Source organism: Mus pahari, chromosome 3 (genome assembly GCF_900095145.1).
Source record: "Mus pahari chromosome 3, PAHARI_EIJ_v1.1, whole genome shotgun sequence".
Classification (NCBI taxonomy): Eukaryota; Metazoa; Chordata; class Mammalia; order Rodentia; family Muridae; genus Mus; species Mus pahari.
The window spans coordinates 77,093,564-77,117,007 of NC_034592.1; the positions used below are offsets into that span (position 1 = coordinate 77,093,564).

General features: G+C 52.8%; 1 protein-coding gene across 5 annotated transcripts in view; it reads right to left on the reverse strand.

Annotated features, from left to right (window-relative positions):
• The window catches only part of Dgkz (diacylglycerol kinase zeta), a 42,489-nt gene that overhangs the window by 10,439 nt on the left and 8,606 nt on the right, over positions 1-23,444 (reverse strand). Inside the window, exons 1-5 of one of the 5 annotated variants that reach the window (XM_021194437.2) lie at positions 6,699-6,795; positions 1,620-2,358; positions 1,207-1,315; positions 813-908; positions 492-569 (exon numbers count right to left, since the gene is read on the reverse strand). In XM_021194437.2, the coding sequence (XP_021050096.1) occupies positions 492-569; positions 813-908; positions 1,207-1,315; positions 1,620-2,350 (1,014 nt within the window). In that variant the 5' untranslated portion in view covers positions 2,351-2,358; positions 6,699-6,795. Of the gene's footprint in view, positions 1-491; positions 570-812; positions 909-1,206; positions 1,316-1,619; positions 2,359-6,698; positions 6,796-15,443; positions 15,520-19,625; positions 19,996-21,755; positions 21,932-23,444 lie in introns of those variants that run through there. The other 4 variants (XM_029535967.1, XM_021194441.2, XM_029535968.1 and 1 more) reach the window with 4 other exon arrangements.

Here is a 23,444-nt window from a genome sequence, read left to right on the forward strand (position 1 = left end):
CACTCATTGGGAAGATTTTTACAGAGGTAGCATGTAAGTAGCACGGGTGAGTTCAGTCACACGCGAGCACTGCGGTGCCACGAAGTTTGACAATTTTGCTTTCCTTTTCAAGAACTGGGGATGAAGCTAAGGCATTGCACATGCCGGCAACTCCAAACCAACCTCCCCACCCCCTGCCCCTGGCTCACGGTGGCCCTTCTGAATGTCAGTCAGGCTGGACATCACATGTTAATTCATGCCCTTAGGTAATATTCAGTGAACCTCACTTCTAGGCCATGCTCACTCTAGGGAGTAGGTACAATAGCGAACCAATGGGGAGGCGGGTTCGAACGTGTGCATCTGACTCAGACACTTGGTTACTGTGCTCACCCAGTCATCCCTGGCAAGCTGAACCTGTGGAACATGTATGTGCTGAGACATGTGAGTGTGTGTTATCAAGAGAACCTCAGCATTCCAAGGGAGGGCACAAAAGGCTGAGCAGCCGCACACACCTTTTCCAGCTGCTCAATGCATGGGGTATGCACCACAATCTTACAGGCTGCGCACTTTCTTCTGGGCGCTGACTTCGGCTGTAGGACAGAATGAGGGAAAGCCCTGACACATCATCTCAGAGGGACCAAATAACATGCTTTCTCTATATGGGGTTCCAGTCCCAGTACCTGTCATCAGACAACCCCCCCCCCTCCCCAGGGCAGCCCACAGCAAGTGCACCCAGGTAGGAGCAGTGCCCACCGAGGGCTGCAGTTGTTGCCTTGCGGGTCTAGACCCCACTACACCACCAGGGGGCAGCAGGTCCCACCGAACTCACTCACCAGCATCTTCGCTACACAGTGCTGCTCCCCGACATAGCAGAAGTCACCCGACACGTTGGTCTCAAACCAGATGTGCTCCCCATACACTGCTGACTCCTAGACCATGGGATGGGCAGGCTCAGCCCTTACCTGCCAACCCTCCTCCCTTACCCATCACCCCCCTCTGAAGCCTGCTATAACCACCACAACCTGCTTCCTCTCCTGTTTTATAAAGGCCTTTAAGCCTGGCTCACAGGCTGCTGCTTCTCACTTGGAAGTCTGCTCAGATGTGAGGCTTCTCTCCCAGTTGCCCACAAGCCCTGGGTCCTGATTGCTTAGGAGGATGAGAACCCAGCAGGAACTGGCTCAGAGCAGTGTTTGAACTTCCTGCCCTGCCTAGTACACATATACTCACACTCCAGTCCACAGTGCTCTGGGTCTGCCGCTCAGATTCACCGCACGGGGCCCCAAGCGTGGGAGGAGGGGGTGCCAGGTGCTGAAGGCCCGACTTGGTGATGGCTTTCCTACAGAAAGGAGGACAGCTGAAGCCTGGGTCTGCTGGGTGCTTGCTGACTCCACTTCCTTCCCCACTACACAGAAAAACTGCTTCTCTTGACTTTCACAGAGTACAAGATAGAGAAGCTCACGGCAGCTCAGGTGCCTTGAGGCTCTTAATGAAATGGAGCTCCTCTTACGCCCTTCTTCCAGTTCTACCCAGAGCTACCTCCAAGTAGCCTACCCCCAGGCTAGGCAGGGCTTCAAAGTCCTCACTCTGAGCCAGACCCCGGAGGCTACACCACTCGCCCTGATGGCTGCTGCTATACCTACATAAGCAGGGTGCTCCAGGGCTGGGGTCCAGCTGACTTCCGCCTTAGAGCTACCTGCCGTCTGCGAGACAGCGGGCGTACACGGGCCGGTATCATGGGGCCTGCCGTAGCGCCCGAGGCTCTTGGGCTTCGGCCCCCAAGACCAGGGTGCTGGCCTGAGGGCCACCGCTGGCTGAGGCGACGATAGTGACCATGCAGGCCCCAAAGAGTATGGCCACACTCCACATCAGCAGGGAGCAGGTGGGAAGAGGCTCGGCGCAGGTAGCGGGGCATGGGAAGCAGTGGCCAGGTGCCCTGGTGTGAGAAGGGCACTGTCCCGGTACCTGGCCTAGCATCACTTGTCGCTTCAGCTGTCTCATCTCCCTCCGGGACCCCTTCCTCCTCCTCCTTCATGCTCGTGAGCCCAGCCAACAGCAGGGGCGCACCCAGAAGCTGGGCCCCAACAGCGGCAGGTTGTAGGGTAGGCACCACATCCACCATGAAGCGGGGATTGCAGGTAGGGGGTGCAGTGCTGGAGCGCCTGCGGCTGGCACCTCTCATGCCCACCCCGCAGCTGGGAAAACAGCCCTGGAGCTGTGCACTGGAGCGGCGCCTCTGGGCCAGTGAAGAGGACGCCTGCCCTGCAGGGGAGCGGCGTCGAGCCTTGCCTGTGGGCAGCCCCACACCACTGGACCGCCTCTCTCCGGTACCTCGTGCCTTTCGCTGGAAATGCTTCCTAAAGAAGGTCTCCATGCCAGGGGCTGTTGGGCATACAGACTGGGAGTGTCAGGAGCTGGGCCAGGCTGAAGCCCAGCTGTGTCCCCTAAGCAAAGAAGGGACACATAGGTGCTAGGGTGAGGACACTGTGCCCTCCAGGAAAAGGGCTTGATGGTACTAGGAAATGCAGAGAAACCCAAACTCCGTCACTGGAGTGCAAACACTGTTCCCTGCTATCATTCCCTAAACTCTACCCCAGGAGTTCTCAGGAGATGGGGCCTCACCTGCCCAGGCACCAGAAACAACAGAGACCTGAGCCTAAAGGGCTTCATTTGCCTTGCCAGAAATGGAAGCAAAAGGTAACCTGGGCCCCAGACTCTGCCTGGGTAGAGTATAGGGCCCTGGGGCCTGTCCCTCTCATCTGGCCTTCCTTTTGCCCACACGTGGAACAGGTTGGATTCTTCTCCTGGGATAGAGTGCAATTAAGCAAAATAATAAACGTGGGCTCTCGGCGAAGGCTTTGAGTCCTGATAAAATCCCTATATTCAGCCCAAACCTTGGGTTTAGTCACTGGGAGACTGGGCTTCTGAGAGAGAATTGGAAAGGCGTGCCCTGCCCCAAGAGTGTTATTGTCTTGGTGTGGAGGATACATTTAGAGGTTCTGGCTAAGAGAATGCTGATGCTAGATGCCACATGCACACACCTCTAAGAACTTTCTGGTACTGAGTGGCTCTGTCTCACTGTTCCAAAGATTGGAGTATGGGTATCCCAAGGTATGAGGCCCCAAACCCCTTAAGCCTTTCTACGGAGGGATTCAGTGCATCACACTGTCCCCAGGCTGTGGAGGGATTCAGTGCATCACACTGTCCCCGGGCTCACAAGTGTATGCTTGAGATGACCCATACTGCCTCCCGCAGAGACTCTTCCCTGGGTGTGTACTAGGCCATGCATGCTATCCAGACAGACAATATTCCTTTCACCTACTCCCTGGTCAATCTTTCCTCCTTCCCAGGCCCCTGGGATCAACTCCTGTGCTCACAGCTCTTCTACACTTGAGGAATGGCAGGAAGCCCTCAGTCAGCTGAAGGAGATAGCTCCAAAGAGAAGCCATGGAAACCCAAGTCACATTCACGCGTGCTACTGGATGACACAATTTCTGCCTGCTGAGGGCCTGGCTGAAGTCCAGAGCAGTGGTCGAGAGGAAGGGCCACCTGGGAGGACGGCCTGGGAGCACAGCCTGGGAGGACAGCCTGGGAGGACAGGCCCACCTGATCTATGCAGCACCTGCTCTCTGCCCTGTCTATCCTCACATGGGTCTCAGCAGGTGGCGGGAGAGCCAGTATAGGGTGTGGCAGAGAAAAGAAGTAGGCCCAGGGGACAGAGCGCCTGCAAACAGTGAGCAGGGGGTGGGAGGGTGGGTGGGACTATGCAAGCAAAGCAGCACTGAGATTGGACAGGAGGTGAGTTCCAGAGACATAAGAGAGCTGGTTTCATCCAGCTAACATTTAATGGGTCCACTATGTATACACAGAGGGGGAGGGAAGACAGATAGTCAGACAGGTGTACACACACACACTGAGAGAGAGAGAGAGAGAGAGAGAGAGAGAGAGAGAAGCATGCACCAGATGAAGAAGCAGGCTGAGACACCAAGAGTAGCACACACAAAGCCTACAGGCAGAGAGTATGGAGCAGATGGTGGACCCTGGGATGGAGGTGAGACGGGCTAGAGAAAGGCCCACACTATTCACAGCCATCCAGTGCTACTCTGTGCCAGGCCATGGGTGAGCCCTCCACCACCTCACGGATCCTACCAGAGCCTCTGAGGGAGGCACGGCCACAGCTTCATTATAAGAAAGTAGCAAGAGCATGCCCAGGTCACACAGCTAACCAGTGTGGGCTACTTAAGTTAGGGTCCATTTTCTGTCCCAGGAAGAGGAACCTGCAGGCCTCGCTGCCTGCTGCCGCCAGGGCACTAGCGTGCCAGCTCTCCCCTAGGGTGTCAGCTTTCCCCACCAGTCTACTCAGGCCACTGTGACAGCTGCCCAGCCTGGAGGAGATTAGTCACCCAGATGCATCACACCCCTGATGCTAGCCAGTGTCACCCAGAAAACAAAAGGCCACAGTCACTGTGGGGGAGGTGGTATTATGTTCTCTGGTCAGCGGTAAAGGCTGGGCCCTCCCTGCTGTCCCAGACCTGCATGACAAGACAAGAAGGAAGCAGCCCTTGTTAGGACATATGGCAGCTTACATGCACAACTAGAGAAGCCACACGCTGCTGGGTGCTCCGGGACACACCTGAACAAGCTTCCTCAGCTTCTTGGGGTGCAGCCTCCCAGTGGGGCACAAGGCCAAGCCCATGCCTACGGCCATGGGCCTCAGTTTCCCTGTTTACCTAAGAAGACTGTTGACATTTTATGGCAAGCTCTCCACTGGGTTCCCACTGCCCCCTCCCACTGGTCCCATGTTTCCTGTTCAGCTCATCTCCATAGAAACATTGGTCTGCTGGCCAGAGATAGCCTGACTCCTCATTTCCTATCTCTGCTGAGGCCTCTCTAGGGCAGTTCATGCCTATTATCCCAGCACTTGGACAGCTAAGACAGAAAGACTGCCATACATCTGAAGCCAACCTAGGCTACATAATGAATTCTAGGCCAGCCTGGGCTACAGTGTATATATACACCAACTGTTTTAAAAAGAAATGCAAAAGGAAAAAAAAAAAAACCCCTTGGCATGGAAGTTCACACCCTTAGTCCCAGTACTTCAGAAGCAGAGGTAGGTGGGTCTCTGTGACGTTGAGGCTAACCTGGTTGACAAAGCAAGTTCCAAGACAGCCAGGGCTACACAGTGAGACCCCCCCATCTTAATTAACTAACTCAACTAAAAGGCAGGCAAACAAAAGCAGCCCTGCTTGGGCCTGGAGTTCTCCCATGGTTCCGCTGTGGAGTGGTCACCTCTTCTCCCTCCATCCCTCATCACCTCCACACACCACACTGTACATGTAAAGGTCTTGGGGGAGGCCCTAGAAGGTTCTCACACCAACAGCACAGCAAAATGGCTGCCTCCTAGGCTTCCTGGGCTTGGCGGAGGCACCCAGCCACACTCAAGGAGGACAATATAAAAATGTCTCAGAGGGCCGCATTAATCTCCAGCTGGCCTCCAGGAGCCCGATGAGGGCAGGGCGTATGGGAGATGAGCGAGACAGGCCACACGCTTCCCCAGCTGCCTGCTAGGAAGGGCCGCTGGCCTCCTAGCCTAACCTCCTCACACTTGATGCTGACCACTAGGAAAGACCTGGTATAGTGGTGTGACCTTGTGATCCCCAGCACTTGGGAGGCAGAGGCAGGAGGCAAGACCATCTTGAAGGATACAAGTTCAATGTCAGCCTGGGCTACATGAGACATGTCTGTAGATAAATAAGTAAGCAAGCAAGCACTTTGGAACCTAACGTCCACACCACACCCTCAGCAGATCAACACGCCGCCCATCTACTTTTCCATGTGCAAGATGGGTCTGACCACCACAGGCCAGCAGGAGGGGCACTACAAGGATGCACAGAAAGCATTTGGTGCTACCTGGCAGACCTAGGACATGGCAGAACTGCAGGGCCTATGGTCGTGCCACCTCCTGAGGTTTGTTTCTGCCCACATCTGGGGGTGGGAACCCAGAAAAGGAAGCAGGAGTGCCCAGGGTGGCCACCGCTCACCACATGAGGAACAAAGCCATACAGCTATGCCACCAGGGCGTCTGCTCCCGAGGAATGCCCTCTGCACCTGGCAAGAGGCCGGTCCTCAGGGACCCCTCGGCCTCCGGAGGGCTCTGCACAGGACACCAGTTGGGTCCTGCCACGGTAGTGGCTTCACGCCATGGGAGGGCCTCTGCTCCATGAAGGCTGGCCTGGGGTAGGGCACCTGTCCTCTAGCCATCCTAGAATGAAGGCCTGTCTGGTCGGAGGGGCCGCTTGCCAGAAGCCAGCCCTGGTTGCTCGGCTCCCACAGCCCCAGGGGTCAGGGGGAAGCGAGGAAAGCTGGGAAGGCAGCCAGCTCGGCTAGGCTGGCCTGGGCTGGTCAGGCAGGGAGCGGACTTTACCAGGTCTCCCCACTAAAGAGATTCTGCTCCAAACACAAGGACAACATGCAGGTAAACGGGTGGGCCAGGGCTGAAGGGTAAGAGAGCTATCAGAGAGCCAAGTGTTTTTTCAGGGCCTGCCCAGGTGTGGGGGGCCCAGCAGGCCTGCTCCTCTCCCATCAGACTGAGGGAGGGCTGGTAGGGAAGCCCTTATCTGGAGATGGTTGTGCCTGGGCCTGCCCTGATCTACCCTCCCCAGATCTACCCAGTCACAGAAGGGAACAGGAGGTAAGGAAAAGAGGGGACCCCCCCCTTTGACCTGATCTGGAAGGACAAGCAGGTGGGGACTGGGGTCCCAGACGCCTCCGCTCTTGCTCCAGTTTGCTGGGATTGCTGGCCTCTGCAGAGCAAGTCCTAGTTTGGACAGCTAGCTGCAGTGGCTGTGCCGCTGCCCCCTCCCCCTCCCCACCCTCCTCCCCCAAGCCGGAGACAACCGTTATGAAAATAGCCCAATTGGTAACCGACTGCACTTCCTCTCCCAGTGGTGGCTCCTGGCCCTATAGCAGACAGGCGGCAGGCGGTGGGTGGGAGGGTGGGCGGTGCACACGCTAAGCACAGGAGCCTGGCCTCCTGGCACTTCTCTTTCACATCGTCCCAAGCCAGGCCGAGTGACAGCCATCAATACACTCTTTCCTTCAGTAACAGGCCAGCCCACACAGTGTCTGTACACGGGAGACGGGGTATATAGGAGGGCAGGAGCAGTCCCCCTCTTAAGGAATAGGAGACAATCGCTTACTGTCCTCCTATGTCCATGGGACAGGTTTTATGGGGTCTTAGACAGCTAACCAACTGGTTCCAGACAAAACAACCACAAAAATAATTATCTATTGAGTGTTTCACAACTCAGACAGCCTTTTCTCACCAACATTATTAGCCAAGAGGCTGGTAATTCCCCTGTGCAGGAGGCTTACTGTCCCTGCCGAACAGATGGTGCACCTGAGGCTCTTGGGAGCCTGTGACTCCTGCCTTAGTAGTAGCTAAGCCGAGACTCCAGAGCCTGGCTCTTCTGGTCCTGTCAAGGGGGTCAGGGGCCTTGCTGAGCTGCCTGGGTTCATGCCAGTAGAAGAATATTTAAGAGAGATCAGCTGGTGTGACACCTGCCAACACCTCCCAACCCCCACGCTCATGTTCCCACCATGGCTTGTTAGGGAATGGCAGCTCTCAAACTTCCTGAATCCAGAAGCACTTCCCATTTTTAAGAAAGTAAAATTTCTAAAACTCCTAGAAGAATTTTGTCTGGGGAGCAGGTGATAGTCACTAAGACTAAACCAAACAGAATCTAAATTTAAGAGCATTGATCTTTCAGGAGGCAGAGGTAGGTGGATCTTTGAGTTCAAGGCCAACCTAGTCTACATAGTGAGTTCTAGGCCAGCCAGGGCTACATAGAGAAACCATGTCTAGAGGAAAGGAAAGGAAAGGAAAGGAAAGGAAAGGAAAGGAAAGGAAAGGAAAGAGGAAAGGAAAGAGGAAAGGAAAGAGGAAAGGAAAGAGGAAAGAGGAAAGGAAAGAGGAAAGGAAAGAGGAAAGGAAAGAGGAAAGGAAAGAGGAAAGGAAAAAGGAAAGGAAAAAGGAAAGGAAAAAGGAAAGGAANAAAAAGGAAAGGAAAAAGGAAAGGAAAAAGGAAAGGAAAAAGGAAAGGAAAAAGGAAAGGAAAAAGGAAAGGAAAAAGGAAAGGAAAAAGGAAAGGAAAGGAAAAAGGAAAGGAAAGGAGGCAGGCAGAGAGGGAGGGAGAGCCACATTGCATGAAACACAACAAAATCAGTGAAAAGACACTGTTTAACTTAAAAACATTATTGTTTTTTCTATGTGTGCCAGTGCCACTGACTACATGTGAAGCCTGGTGATCAACAGTCCAACTTGGAGGCAAGTGCCTTTCCCTGCTGAGCCATCAGCTGGCACATTTCATGCTTTTGCAAACCTAATATCTGGTTTTCTAGCAGCAGCTGGTTCCCGTGAAGTATCCATCCCTGAACAAGATACGAGGCTGCCCTGTGGAGGGACCCTGAAGCCTCGCTGTGTGGAGTTAGGGAAGGAAGAACAGTTCACCAGGTTCCCAGATAAGTACGGCTATTCTATGCCATCACAAGAAAATATGACCAGTGGTCTGTCTTTGTTTTTCTTTCTTTCTTTTGAGACAGGATTTCTATGCATGTGTAGCCCTGGCTGTCTTGAAACTCACTATGAGGCTAGTCTCAAACTATCTCAAAGATCCCCCTGCCTCTGCCTCTGCTGGGATTAAACAAGGCTTATTTCTTAAAGGCTAGTTCAAGGTGCCAAACCCTACCAATGAACATAAAGTTTTACCTTGCAAGGTTTTGATTTTCTTTCTTATGGGGTGAGCTATTTTTCCCCCTTTTGGTTTTTCAAGACAGGGTTTCTCTGTATAGCCCTGGCTGTCCTGGAACTCACTTTGTAGACCAGGTTGGCCTCGAACTCAGAAATCCACCTGCCTCTGCCTCACAAGTGCTGGGATTAAAGGCGTGCGCCACCACCGCCCGGCGGGGTGGGCTATTTTTAAGTAGTTCAGGCTAGTCTGAAACCCCTGAGCTCACATGAACACCTACCATGGCCTTTTCAACAGCTAGGGACACAGGCTTGCACTGCTGTAGGGCTATCTTGCATTATGTAACAGCAAGTGTAAGTCAATGTAGACTACTGTGGTACTACGCTATGCTGATCTTCCAAAGGTTTATACATTTCCTCACAAAACATCAAAGCATCACCTTGGCTGTCTCTATTGCTCTTAACAGTTTCCTGTCTGGGAAAGCTACTCCCTCCACCAGAAGGGAGATACAAAGTTTCCAAAACTCTGAGTTCTGCTCAAACTCAAATTTCTTGTTGGAAACAAATATTGATACTGTTTTTGAAGTGTTAGGCTCACCTCATTCATATTTGGGAAAATGTATGCTAGACACCTGGAGTCTGACTTGTTTGTCTATCAGCTGCTCAGAAAGTTGCCACTGGCAGGCCTGAGGTAGTGGCCAATGCCTTTAATCCTAGCACTCAGGAGACAAAGGCTGGCGGATCTCTGGGAGTTTGAGGCTGACCCTGTCTACAAAGTGAGTTCATATGTAGAAACCCTATCAAAAGAAAAGGGAAGGGAAGAAAGAAGAAGGGAGCAATCACGGAGCACATAGCTTGCTTTAGCTAAGCTTAGCACATTACAGTTGGGCAGTGGTGGCACACGCCTTTAATCCCAGCACTTGGGAGGCAGAGGCAGGCAGATTTCTGAGTTCAAGGCCAGCCTGGTCTACAGTGTGAGTTCCAGGACAGCTAGGGCTATACAGAGAAACCCTGTCTCGAAAAACCAAAACAAAAAAAAAGGGTAAACTACATTTCATCACACAGATCACACACACACACACACGCACTGATCCATATCTTATTGCCACTATTCTCCTGTCTTAGCCTCCTCAGTGTCTCTGTCTATCTCTCAGATGGTCTTACACAGCCCAGACTGTCCTCAAAGCCCCTACATAGCCACCTCCTGTGTGCTAGGGCTGGAGCTGCGCCACACCAGGCTCTGGGAATGTTAGCCGAGCATTCTACTAACTGGACTACCTCCTCAGTCCAATCCTCTCAACCTTTTTTTAATGTTTCCTAAGAAACATTAGTATACAGTAGGGGCCGTGCTGGCTGCTAACGTTCCTATCTCTGCCTCTGCAGATGGCAGCACAGTAAACAGACGCACATCAGAAACAATTCCTATGAAAATCGCTTTGTCCACAGCGACCTGCAGTACCGGGTCACTTAGAGACCCATGGATTGAGAGGGAACTCTTACAGCCTGGCAGATGTGGATTCTACACTGGCACTAACTCCTTAGGTGTAACTATAATGGAGCCAAATTTCAGTGCCGTGCCTCTACGCCTGGCAACCATCTGCCTAGAACAGGGCTTCCTCTTCCCTCCTCACTTGTTACCTAGAGTTTGCCTGCTCACAGCGACCCAGACAACCACCCACGCCGGCTGACCACCCATCTGGGTCTTCAACCACAGAAACCCTGGACACCTTTCTCTCAGGTCTTCCACCAGGCAGCCAGCTCCTGGGGGCTGGGGCCTGCTGAGCTTATGTGGGTGTGGTATGTCCAGCACAGGGCTGGCAGGAGCTATGTTTACTTCGGGTCAGCTCAGGAGGAAGGAACAGGGAATTCCATGGGGGAGGGGTTAGAGCCTTCAGGGATGGGAAGTGCTTCCTCCTGGGTACCCCACCAAGGGCTGGCCACAGGCCCAGGCCACTTCTCTTTGTTTGGGCACAACAACAGCTTTTGTTTTGGTGGCCATCTTCCTCTCCTCTTTGGGAGATGAGTGAGTGGCACCTGGAGGCCCCTTCCACTTGGGGTCACTGCATACTCCACACTCTGTATAAAACAGCCAGGGAGGAGGGGCTGTAAAAGCCTAAGGTGCTGATCCAGGGCCCTAGCTGAGTTCCTTGACCAAGGGTCCCCAACTTCTTCCTTCATGTCTGGGTCCACCTCAGAGTCTACTCTTGCTAGTAAGGAATGGCCAACTGGTTCTTTTAGAGCTCTCCTCAGTCCCCGGCTGCCCAGAATTCTTTGGGAACACTTACTTCAACATATCTGTTCCCACTGACAAATGAGAAAGTCCTGGGCCTGACGGCCAACAGCTTTCCCTCCTATTTTTTCCTTTGAAAAAATTTTAATTTATTTTGTGTACGTGCATGCACACACGAATCCTCACATGAATATATGGGTACACATATATCATCACACCTTAATGCACATGTAAAGGTTGGAGGATACAAGTTGGTTCTCTCCTTCTACCATGTAAATTCTGGGGATCAAACTCAAGTCATCGGCTTGGCAGCAAGCATCTTCAACCTCTGAGCCACCTCTCTGGCCCGTTTTCCTATTTTTATATGTTAACAAATACATACTTCCCCTGGCTATTTATTTATTTATGACAGTGTCTCACATAGCATAGGGTGACCTTGAACTTCTGATCCTCCTGCCTCTACCTCCCAAGCACTACCATACCAGGCTAAGCAAATATTATCTACTAATTCTGATTTAATTACTAGTTGCTACTGCTTATCCCTGTCTTCTGTCCTCACAGTATCGATGAGCAAGTGAGGCACAATGTAGTTCGGTAGCTAGCCAAAGGCCCACAGCTGACAAGTGGCAGAGCGTCAGTGAAAACCCAGTAGTTCCACACTGGCAAGCCTGTGTTTGCCACTTGGCACATAGACAAATGGCTCTATACTCGCCACCTGGAGTCTCTAGAATGGAAAACAGGCCCCTCTGTTTACTGAACTCAACCTCTCCTTTTCCCTCTCAGCTTGCAAGAGTTTGCTCAGACTTTGGCTCTGCCAGAAAGTTCTCCTCAGGACCCTCTCCTGGGGGAGGTGGGGAGTGCAGCACCTCCCACACTCAGGCCCTCTTCTGGTTATGCTGGGCCAGCAGCACTGACCTGCTAGGCTGCATGCCCTGTGAGGTCACAGACCCTGGGACTTTGTCATCCAGATTGTTGGGCATGGCCTGAAGAGTGAAGAGAGGGCTAGTGGTCCCTACTTAGCCTCGATCAGGCTGACAGCAGATGGCTTCAGGCTGGCCGGCCAACTACTCAGGCCCCACTGCTAGCATTGGTAGATAAGCCAGGTGTCTAACAGGCAGCCCTGAAGACTGACACTTTGTGGGAATGCTGTTTCCCTCCAGCTCTCCCAACAGGGCTCCTTTGTAGTACCAGTGCTCCCAAGTCCCATCCCCCTCTCATGTGCCTGTAGCAAATTTCAATTCCCTACCTGCTAGCAGACCCTATTTCCATTCAAACTGTAACTCCATAAAATCCATTCTCCAGCTCCCACCTCCACCCCAGGTACCTACGATTGCCACCCAGGACTTTTCTTACCTCTAAAGCAAGACCTCTGACAGAACAAAAGCAGCCGCCTTGCCCTTGGAAGGGTTTAGAGTTTTGCCTCTGACCAGCTCTACTGCCTCAGGCTAAGTGGCTTCAGTTTTCCTAGCCTCAGCCTCCTCTCTAGGGACTGCTGTAGGCTAGAAAGAGAACGTGTTCACAGTAAACACTTCCTCAGTTTAATCAGTTTCAAAAAAGGAAATAAATACCTCCAGAGGCATAAAAATTAGGGGAAGCGCTTGGCAAGACAATTTGTGACATCTGTCTAAGCCAAGGCATGCGGGCCAGAGCACTGGTGGGAAGGGACACTCAGGGAGTCAGGCATCCAAGCAATCTCTGGTGACTGCAAGCAACGTGCAAACCTAAAAAGGTTAATAAGCTTGTGCCTGTAATCTAGGCTCCTGGGAGTCAAAGGGGAAGGGTCATTTCTAGTTCAAGATTCTGCCTCAAAAACCAAACCAAAGGGGGCTGGAGAGATGGCTCAGAGGTTAAGAGCACTGACTGCTCTTTTGAAGGTCCTGAGTTCAATTCCCAGCAACCACATAGTGGCTCACAACCATCCGTAATGAGATCTCACTCCCTCTTCTGGTGTGTCTAAAGACAGTTACAGTGTACTTACTTATTTATTTATAATAAATAAATCTTTAAAAAAAAATAAAGCAAATCAGACCAATACCCCTCCCCCACATTACTGCCTCCCTCCCCCTTTTTTGAGAGGGTCTGACTATTTAGTCCAACCCGGCCTAGAACTCATGTAGCCCAGGCTAACCTCAAACTCTGCATCTTCCTGCCTCAGCCTCCAAAGTGCTAAGATTACATACATGGACCTCTATGCTCAACTAAGGCATACCATTCAGATGAAAGCAAAACCCATCCAGCGTCTGGGACGATAATGTAAAGTGTCTGCTCTGCCAGCATGGTATCCGCTGGACCTGAGCATCAGCCGACAAAAGCCTTAGTCTCTTTAGAAGGGATTTCTGGAGGAGCTGGGTATGGTAGCTCACTCTGATCTCAGGATTGCCATTGAGTTCATTGAGGTCTTAGGCAACAGATGTCTCAACCCCATCTTTCCCATCCCCCTAAACCTAAAAAAGGCTGTGAGAAGGAGGCCGTCTGCCCAGTGTTGTCTCGGGTCTCCCTTGTCTGGTTTCAACAATGTGTCACTCATCGTGTGGCATAAGAGGCAGAGCTCAGCTTCGCTCCCCAGGTCAGACAGCAGGACTCTCCCACAGGACAGCTTCCAGAGGCAGGTGGGCAGCAGCAAGCTGTATCAGTGGGCTGTCTATGTGGGCTACGGAGCAGGAACCAACTTGCCCCTTTCACAACCACCCCCGGCTCTCTCTGTAAAATGTCAGCAAGCTAGGGAAGGGGGTGGAGAGACAGGCAAGCTGTTAACCCGCAAGATGCTGGGGCGTGGGTGGTGCAGGCTCAGGCTCCCAGACAGCTATTTTGGCATGTGCTATGATGGTGCTCAGCCCTGGCAGGGGAGAGGCCTCTCCGTGGGAGCTCTGTACTGGCACTCTGCCAGAAAGGGGGGGGGCGGGTCTCTGCAAGGAGAGACACAGAGGGTGCTGGGTACAAGTGGGGCCTAATCTCTTCCTCAGGGCACAGGCCACTCACTGACCCCAGGCTATCCAAGGATCCTTCCCTGGCATCTAATAAAAGGTCATAGGTGTGCCCTTCCCTGGGTCCAGCTGTCAAGCACCATGAAGGCTGTCTTCCAGACACAGGCTGCCTACCCAGGATTTCCACAGACAGTCTGCTCCTGCTGAAGAGACCTGGGGGTAGGGGTAGGGGATGGGGGGATGGGGGCTGTCACTTACTAGGGGCAGGGCATCTCATGCATCTCAGGCAACTTCATGAGGTATGAACCTCTCAGTAAACCCAGACAGTATCTGAGGCCTCCTGAGGCTCTGCAGGTTAGGGTGGAAATACATGAAGGGAAGTGTTAGTAACCAGGTGCTGCGGAAAGATTTCTGGGCTGAGTCCCAGGGCAAACTTTGTGACCTTTATGAGCGTTTGTCTTTCTCATCTGTAAAATGGAAGTAAACCCACCAAGGCTATCCTTGTGATGAGTCTATGAAACTGGCAGACGTATGAGCTTGGAGTAGCTGTTGATGGCCAGAAAAGATGAGCGTCATCCACCTGGACACAGGTGCGCGGTGAGGGGCTGGATGTGTGTCCAATCCTCTCACCTCCCTCCTGGGGACCACAGCTCCTGGTCCCACTCAGACCTGCTCTCTCAGCATTCCCTAAGCTAAGACAGGGTGGAGGGGAAGAGGGCAGGCATCTGGTCTGTGCTCTGCCTAGCCTTTCCCTCCTGGACACGAGTGTCAGCGAGGCTCAGGGCTGAGAGCCACGGGGCTAGGGGACGCTTCCGCTCTAAGGGTATCCAGGGCATCACATGAAACACACAGGAAGTGGCTGAGGCCCACAGCACCAGGAATGGCTCCAGGAAAGAGGGAAGCTGTGAGCCTCCGAGCTGGGGTTCTCAGCCTTCCTAATGCTGTGACCCTTTAATATGGTCCCTCATGTGTGGGGACCCCCAAACATAAAACTACTTTTGTGGCTGCAGTATTTCTTAACTGCAATCTTGCTATTGTTATGAATTGTAATGTACATATCTATGTTTTCTGATGGTCTTTTTGTTTGTTTGTTTGTTTGTTTTTTTGAGACAGGGTTTCTCTGTGTAGTCCTGGCTGTCCTGGAACTCACTTTGTAGACCAGGCTGTCTGTAGACCTGGCAGAAATCCGACTGCCTCTGCCTCCCAAGTGCTGGGATTAAAGGTGTGCACCACCACTGCCAGGCGTTTTCTGATGGTCTTAAGCAAACAATTTAGGTCATTTGACCCCCCCACAGGCCGAGAACCACTGGCCTAAAGGCAAATGTTCACCTTCCTGCATACAGTGTCCCCTCCCTGAGACAGGTTGGGAGTGCCAGGTGGCAAAGTGAGTCCTGTGATGCAGCACATATGAATGTGTCCCAGGCTGCCTGTGAGACCTTGGCTGAGTACAGGGTACTTCACCGGGCCTCGACCTTCAGGGGCAGGGCAGGGCGGAGCTAAGTGATATGGACCCCCCCCCCCCCATCACTGGTTTCACCCTGGCAGCTATGGTCTTCGGGTAACTCACCAAGAGACGCTGTCTGGATCCACCCACAGCAGGTGCAAGTGGTCTGCTAGAAGAAAACTTCCGGGCCCAGTGTCCTTCCCTGCGGGAGCCTCAGCCCCCTGCTGTTGTCACAGTGATACTGCAGGACCGGTTCCTGGGTAGCGCAAGGACCTTGAAGCCCTCTGTGCTAGCTGGAGGCAGCAGTACTTCTTTTAGAGGCAGCTCAGCCCAAGCTTCAAAGCATGCCAGCCTGCCCATCAGCCTCCTCTTCTTTGCTTGGGAAACACGGAAAATTCTGGGAAGGCTTTCAGAAAGATGCAGGCAGGCCTGCTGCTCTCCTTCCCAGACACAGCTCCCAAGCCTCTCTCTGCTCAGGGGGCAGGAGCCTTTCATCTGTCCTTGACTGTAAGGACACCCTCTCTCTACCGTCTTATATTAAGTGCAAACCCTTGTCAGTCCGCATGTGGGGATTTGACCTTTGTTATGGTGACAAAATAACAGGAACTGCCCATCCCCGCCCCTGACATGTAAGCCAGAAACTGGTCCATGTGACAGTAGACAGGGACCGGAATTCTTCCTTCACCTGCCAACCTGAGCCAGCTCTGTACCTGGGCACACGGCTGGAGTGGGAGCTAACAGTCAGATGCACCCAGCTCAGGCAGAGGTCCCTCTTCCGCAAGTTGGCAGGAACCCAAGGTTCTGCAGCCACCTGGACGGTTCTCAGTATTAGCCTAAGCAAGACAATTGATTCACTCAGAGAGATCCTTTTGGCCCCCAGACATCCTGGCGCCACAGACAGGGGTTCTCAGCTCTGAAAGAGAGACATCCCTCAAGGTGTCCCTCCCCGGTCACTGCAAACCACCCCAAACAAGGGTTGCGTCTGCTCATCCGCCAGCCTTGTCTTCAGGACTATGCTCATAGGCCCCATGAGGCATGGCCTCTAAATGAGATCTATTGTGTCAAACTCGCTCCACAGGTGTGTCTCCTGCCCTCTGGGAGCTTATGACTTTGAGACTAATGAAGGGCAGAGATGGCAGAACAGACATTCTGGCTCCCAGGGGCTTGGACAACCAAAGCTCCTTCTGTCAAAATGTGTAGTGTGCCAGGTAATTTATAATGCCCCTGGGGTGCAAAACCAGCCAATCCACAAGCCGAGTGATCTGCCCAGGACCAGGCTGTGGCAAAGGGCCAGAGGGTGAGTCCGTCCCCTCTCCATGGCGCTGGTTCTAGGCAACTGTCCTCACTGGAGACTGGCCAAACCTTCAGGTCAGAGACCTGTATATAAAGATTCCCCTGCTCTACTCAGGGTAGAGGAGAACCAGATGACAGGAGGTTAGAATAGGTCCCCTCTCCCCCTTCTTCCTCTAAGAGGGGGCTGACAGCTTTCACCATAAAGAAGTGGGGTGGGATAGAGTTGGAGGTGGGCAGAATCTGTAAGCTGAGGAAGTCATGGCTCAGCTCTGTCTCTCTCACTGGACTGAAAAAGAAAGATGGCAAACTGCTCCCCAGACCCCAGCCAGTGATGCCAGTTGAATGGGGCAGGGTAGGCTTGAAGGAAGACACCATGGACACTGTTCTTCCTAACCTGACACAGACAACACCCACATGGCCCCCACCAAGCCCACAGCAGACACTGCCAACTGTTCATACACTCTGTACCTCAGCCGAGGACAGAGCTTAACCCAGCAGCCTCAGATCCAACACACATCTGGTGTCATCGATGGCTGGAAGTTCTGGCCTGTTCACTTACGAGGTCCCTCAGCCCTGAGGAGTAAGTGGCAGAAGCATGTGGTAGAACACAGAGGTTAAATGTCCAAGGAGAAACAAGAGCTGTGTTATAAATGAGCACGGAACCTAGGAAAAGATGGAGGGATGGTTTCAACTGAAGACTTCCCAGGGGCCAAGAAACACGGTGGAGCTCTATGAGCAGCATAGGTTAAAAGGACAGAACCTGAGCTGGGGCATTAATCCAAATGTCTGCTCCTCTCGTCACCTGGCCACCAAATGAAGTCAAAGGAGGCCCAGCACCAATGGGCGCAGATCCTGAAGGCCCAAGTCGGCCAAAGGAACCTTCCTCTGTCATGAGCTCCCAGTGTCTTCATTTTGTTTTTGTTTTGTTTTGTTTTTAAGCACCACTGCCCTCTGTACGTGGCCCAAGCTACCACACCCATGCTTCTGGAGGCCTTCTGACTTTCTTCCTGATAAGCATGCTAGAAAATCACTTCCCGGATTTCTGAGTTCAAGGCCAGCCTGGTCTACAAAGTGAGTTCCAGGGACAGCCAGGGCTATACAGAGAAACCATCTCGAAAAACCAAAAAAAAAAAAAAAAAGAAAGAAAGAAAGAAAGAAAGAAAGAAAGAAAGAAAGAAAGAAAAGCACTTCCCGTTCCAGGATGCCGTGACCTGTGACTTTGTGGTATCACCTGGGAAGCTCTAGAAAAAGCTCAGGCTTGCTTCTAGAGCTGAACAGGCAGACACACCCGCACATGGTAAGTTCTAAGAATCTGACTTCTTAGAGCTCCCGGGCCTCTGTGAGGTTGTATTTGAGGTCCTGGTAGAGAGAAAGGGATGTGGATTTTGGAATCAGACCAACCTGAGTTCAAATGCTGTCTCTGCCTCTTACGTGCTGTGTGACTCTGGGCAAATGGCTCCTCTCTCTGACAGTATGTTTATTTCATCTTCAAAAGTGGAAAAATAGAATCTATACTGCTTATTTTAGACAATTATATAAAGGTACTCAGCACTTCTGTTGAATATGCCCAAGGCTCATCCCTCCACCCACAAACCTGTGCTCTTCAAAATGAGCACAACTTCAGGTGGCAAGCACTCAACCCTTGGAGCCTTATGGGCAGCAACAGGAAGCCTTCAGTGTGCCCCTCCCTCCCCCTCAGGAGCCTGTGAACACTGGAGGCTACATCCTGCAGAGCTGGGTGTAAACTGCTCTATCTCACAGGGCTGTGGGTAACAAAACAGAAGTATTGGAAGTGTTGCTGCCTGCCCTCTGGTATGAAGTCTTGAAGCCCGCGTGGCTTCTCCAAAGCCCACGGAGCTCCATCTGCCAGTGCAAGGATCCAGATCTCCTGTGTGTGGTGTATGCTTAGCAGCACACTGCAAGTGCCAAGAGCAGGGCCCTGGCAGGGGTAAACCAGGCGGAGGGCATAGATCAGCACCACAGGCACACCACCCACACAACAGAGGAAAACCACACAGGTTATTAGTAGGTAAGTCTACCCTGGAAAGGCCCCAGGCAAAGCTCAGAAGGGGCCAAAGCAGCAAGGCCACAAATACTAAAAGGGAGGCCCTGGGTAGAGTCTGAGGTCAGAGTCCAATCAGAACTCTAGGGTTCTTAGCTGATTGGCTGCAAGCTCTTCAGCCACAAAAGAAATTCAGAGGTCGGACAGGAAAGAAGAAAGGAGGAAAAAAAAAAAAAAAAGATCAGAGAGCTAGGTAGAATGGGTGGCACCTTACACCAGAGCTTTCCCAGCAGGCACAGACGAGCACACATGCCCTGAACTACCTGCACTCAGTTTTTCCATACCCTCCCTCCAGTTCCTCATCACAGTCATGGTCAAAGCTCTGTCACAGGTACAATATGGTGATATTTTGATTGCTTGGGGGAAAGGGCAAGAAGAAGCTAAAACAGCCAACTCTGATTCAAAACTACAGGTCACTTCGTTCCTTCCCAAAGCAGGAGCTGGAAGAAGGTAGGGGGAAGAGATGATTGTCTAGCAGAGGGAGAAGGGGCTAGCTTCATGCTACGGTAGAGCAAAGTAGAGCAAAACGCTAGGCACCTACAGTCCCCAGAAGTTTAAAACATCGAGTAGTTTAATCAATGACTTGGGGACAACCATGTGCTGTGGCAAATCACAGTGACCACAATCAGCAGATACCAAGAAGTGGTAGTTGGCAAATAGGTCCCCAAAAGCACGAAGGGCGGTATGACCGCCACCACCACGCTGCTAACTGCAGGCTCTGGGAGACTGTCAAAAAGCAGTGGTGACCAGTCGTAGGGTCTCCGACTGCTGGTGCCAAGGAGTTGGGGTGACTCTGTCTCCCCGCAGAAGGGTCAGGAGCTCACCCTATCACAGCACTAAGGACGAAGCACACTACCAGCCGGTGCCAGCGCGCGCACCACCCGGTCCGCCTGTGCCTGGCGCTTGGATACCCACGCTGGGACAGCTTGTCCCGCCGCCGCCCCGCTCACCTGTGCCCAAAGAGCCGCAGCCCCGGGAAGCGCCGTTTGGTCAGGCGCCGCGGCGCCTTGTCGGGCTCCGGACCCGCGTCGCGCTCGGAGCCGCTGGACGAGGCGGAGGCCGACTCCGAGTCGCTGCTCCGGCCCTCGGGGCTGGGGTCCCGCGGCTCCATCCGGCCCTAGCCCCGGCCGGCGGCGGGCCCGCGGGAGACGCCCATGCCGGGCCGGCGGCCGGGGCTCAGCACGCCGGCTCCGCACCGCCCGCCAAGCTCATGGCGAGCGCGCGCTCCGCCCGCCCTGCGCTGCGCGTCCTCGCGCCCCGCTCCCAGGTGCCGGGGAAGCAGCCTCCGCTTCAGGAAGTGCCGACAGCCGCGGCCGCAGGACCCCGCATAGCTGGCCGGGCCTCTGCCTGCCCGCCCGCCGCCGCCGCCGCCGAGCACGCCCCCTCGGCCGCTCCGCCGCACTCGCCGCACGGCGCCCTCTGCTGGCCCCCAGCCACGTCGCAAGGCCGTCGAGGAGGCCTGGGGGCGGGACTTACGAGGGCACCACCCCCAGCTCCGTGGCCAGCCTGTCTGGATGGGACTGACTTCCTGGCCTGAGCCGCTCAAGCTGTTCCCAGATGTATGATCCTCCCCCCCATGTCCTCCTCCACCAAACAACCTACATGATCAAAGTATACACACGCGAGGGCGGCTGTCACCACTTCTCCCGCATCCACAAGTTATATATTGCTCTCTTGCACCCACTCAGCCACACTCATGGGCTCTCTCTCCACCCTTACCCCCTTGGCTATCCATAAGCGCACCCACGGACGAAAGCCACACAACGCTCTCCCTACACTCAGCAGGCACGCCCCTCCCATGGAATTACCTTCAATCGTCAAACTCATCCTTTTCTCTCACATTCAGGACACCAAAGTCATTCAGTGACCTGCACACACTCACAAAGAACTTCAATGTCCCTCTGACAAAGTCATCCTTCTACAGCTGTTCACAATGGCTTCAACCCTTCACCCACTCCTAACATAGGGAAATTTCCCCAGCACAGTGTTCTATGTTCCCTTGAATTCTTATACCATAAGGATGAGCTATGTACTTCCTACACATTCAAATATACACAAGGACAACAGTTACAACCTACACACTCATTCACGTATACACCCATATAGAAGAAACTATCTCCTACACACAGATACCCCTGAGGGTAGTGGTTACAAGGACCTCATATTTCACATACACATCCAGAAATATTCTTCATGTTTGACACACATTCTCCTTCAGAAGGGAGACCAACTGGAACAAGAAGTCACCAGGAGACATACCATCACATACATTTGGGGACCCACAACTCAGGTGGTCTAAAGATGCTGCATGACTGTGACTGTGACAAGGAGACCTGGAAGCCAGTGACCCTTGGTCCACCTCCTCCCCAGATCATGCCACCCTGATGCCTACTGTTTCGGTTAGCCCTCCGTTCTAGAAAGCCACATCCCGTGTTGCCTTCGACTTCACCCTTTCCTTTGGGGCTTTGGTAGCCTGTTTTTCCAGACCTCGTCTGCCACAAATAGCCAAAGCTAGGGGGCTGTGACCCAGGGACATGCCTGTGATTCGGAGCAACAGCTGACACCCAGAAGCCCCAACACTCTTTCTTATCCACTGAGTTTCTAGTAGGCCTGGAGAAGCTGGACTTCAGATCACCAGCCAGAAATGGGGACCAAGCTGGATAGGAAGAGGACCTGACCCTGGCTTCCTGGGTACATGTTTTCTTTGAGGAAGTCATCGGGTGGTTATCACCAAACTCAATGGGAAAAGCTGGGGGTGGGGGGTGGGGGTGGGGAAGGGGGCAGCTAGAAGATTCCACTGAGTTTACTGAGTCCTTGAATTGGATTCGAGAAAACTCCTACATCATGTACCACAGTCCTGGGAGGGCTCCTCTCCGGACAACCCTCGCTGTTCTCTCTCAACTCCAAACCCAAAGAGAAACCTTCTATCAAATTACCCCCAAGCCTGGAAAAGATTGTGCCTCCATGGAATTACTGGAAAATAGACGGGTGAACCCACTTCTGCCATTCTTCCACACCATATAGAAAGTTCATAAAAGGATGAGGTCTCTGTGCCCATCCCAAGCCACCCTTGTACCTACTGTGTCTGGGGAACCTCAGCTGGGATCTGTGGCACGTCCCAGGAGCGGGAGCGCCACATCTGCCTCAGTGCCCCTGGCAGCTCGGCTTCTTTCGTCCCCAGCACCTTCGCCGGGCCCAGAGCAGCAGCCACATCGCAGCCTCCCCCGGCGCTGTGGCCAGCCCCCAGTGCGCTCATCCTGCCCAGCAACTCTCTTCCTCTTTCCGCACTTCCTGACGTGGGGGGGTGCGGGGGGGGCTTGCTGCTAGAGGCCGGCTGGAGGCTCAAGCCGAGGACCACAGGGCTTGTCGGCGCCTTCCGCTGACTGGGGCAGAACACTGGCCAGGCACGGAGCTGCATAGGAGAGCAGGGGCAGGTGGGGACAAGCCCAGCCTAGCAGTCAAGAGACAACCCCAGGAGTCAAAAGCTGCCAGGCACCCACTAGACCTGCCTGGGCTGGAATTTGCACCCCAGCTCCAGGCCTTTATTTTCCAAATAACGTCTCTGAATTTCACCTTTTGGTGCTTCTAATGGTCTCTCATTTCATGACATTCCTCGCGGCACACTGGCTCCAGGTACACAGGCTGCCTCCAGCCTGTCTGCGTCCAGTTCTCTTTGCATCCTGTATGCACCATGCCTTTCAACGGAGCTAGGCACACAGGGTGGTGGTGGTGGTGTATTGGAAACGGCAGTGGATGGAAGACGCCAGATCATGTTCAGTTTCTCCCATCTGCCAGCAGTGTGACCTGGACCAGGCCATACATCTTCTAAAGCAACCTTTTAAGGAATATGGCTACAAACAATAAAGCAGTGAATACGTTTGTCAGAGGGCTTTGGGGAGCCTCCGTTTTTCTAATCTGTAGAATGAATTATAGTTTGGACTCACTGGGTTGTAAGTAGATTAAATAAGAGGTGAAGGGTTCATAGACAATTTAGGAAATATTGGTTGGTACATCTTGTACCTTCAAGGAACCTAGAACCTAGAAGGGAAGATAGTCAGAAAGAAGACAACCCATGCATGCTAGGCAATGAGAAGTGCTATTCAAAAAAGACAGGAAGGGGAAGCCAAAAATGAAGGGGGAAAGAGAGGATTGAGCAAGAAGGTGACATTTGACGACGGACTCAAATGAATCATGAGAGTGGATCATGTGACCCTCTGGAGACCAGCACTGTGGTCGCAGGGAACAGTGAGGTGTAAGTCTCAAGCGTGGACGAGGCCGTGCGGCTGAAGAACCGGAAGGCAGGGTTGGCCTTCGCTCTTGTATTCCTCCTGACTAGAACATGGTAGCTTGCAATAACTTACCTGATGGATACATAACTTGAATCATTAATACTCAGTCTAATAAGCACTTCTGGGCCAGCAACCTTACTAAATATATAATTACCTCATTGAATCCTTTAATGACCCTATGATGTATAGCTTGCTATTTTCCTCTCTTTAAAGTTATAGAACAAACGAAGCCAGGCACAGCCTTTAGTCCTGCCACCTGGGAGGCTGAGGCAGGCGAATCTCTGAGGCCAACCTTCTCTACATAACAAGTTCCAGACCAGCCAGAGCTACATAGCAAGACCTGGTCCTAAAAACAAAACAAAACAAAACAAAACAAAACAAAATAAAACAAACAACACACACAACACCCCCCTCCAATTATATTTATTTCTGTATGTTAAGGTATATGTGTATATGTGTGTGTGTGTGTGTGTGTGTGTG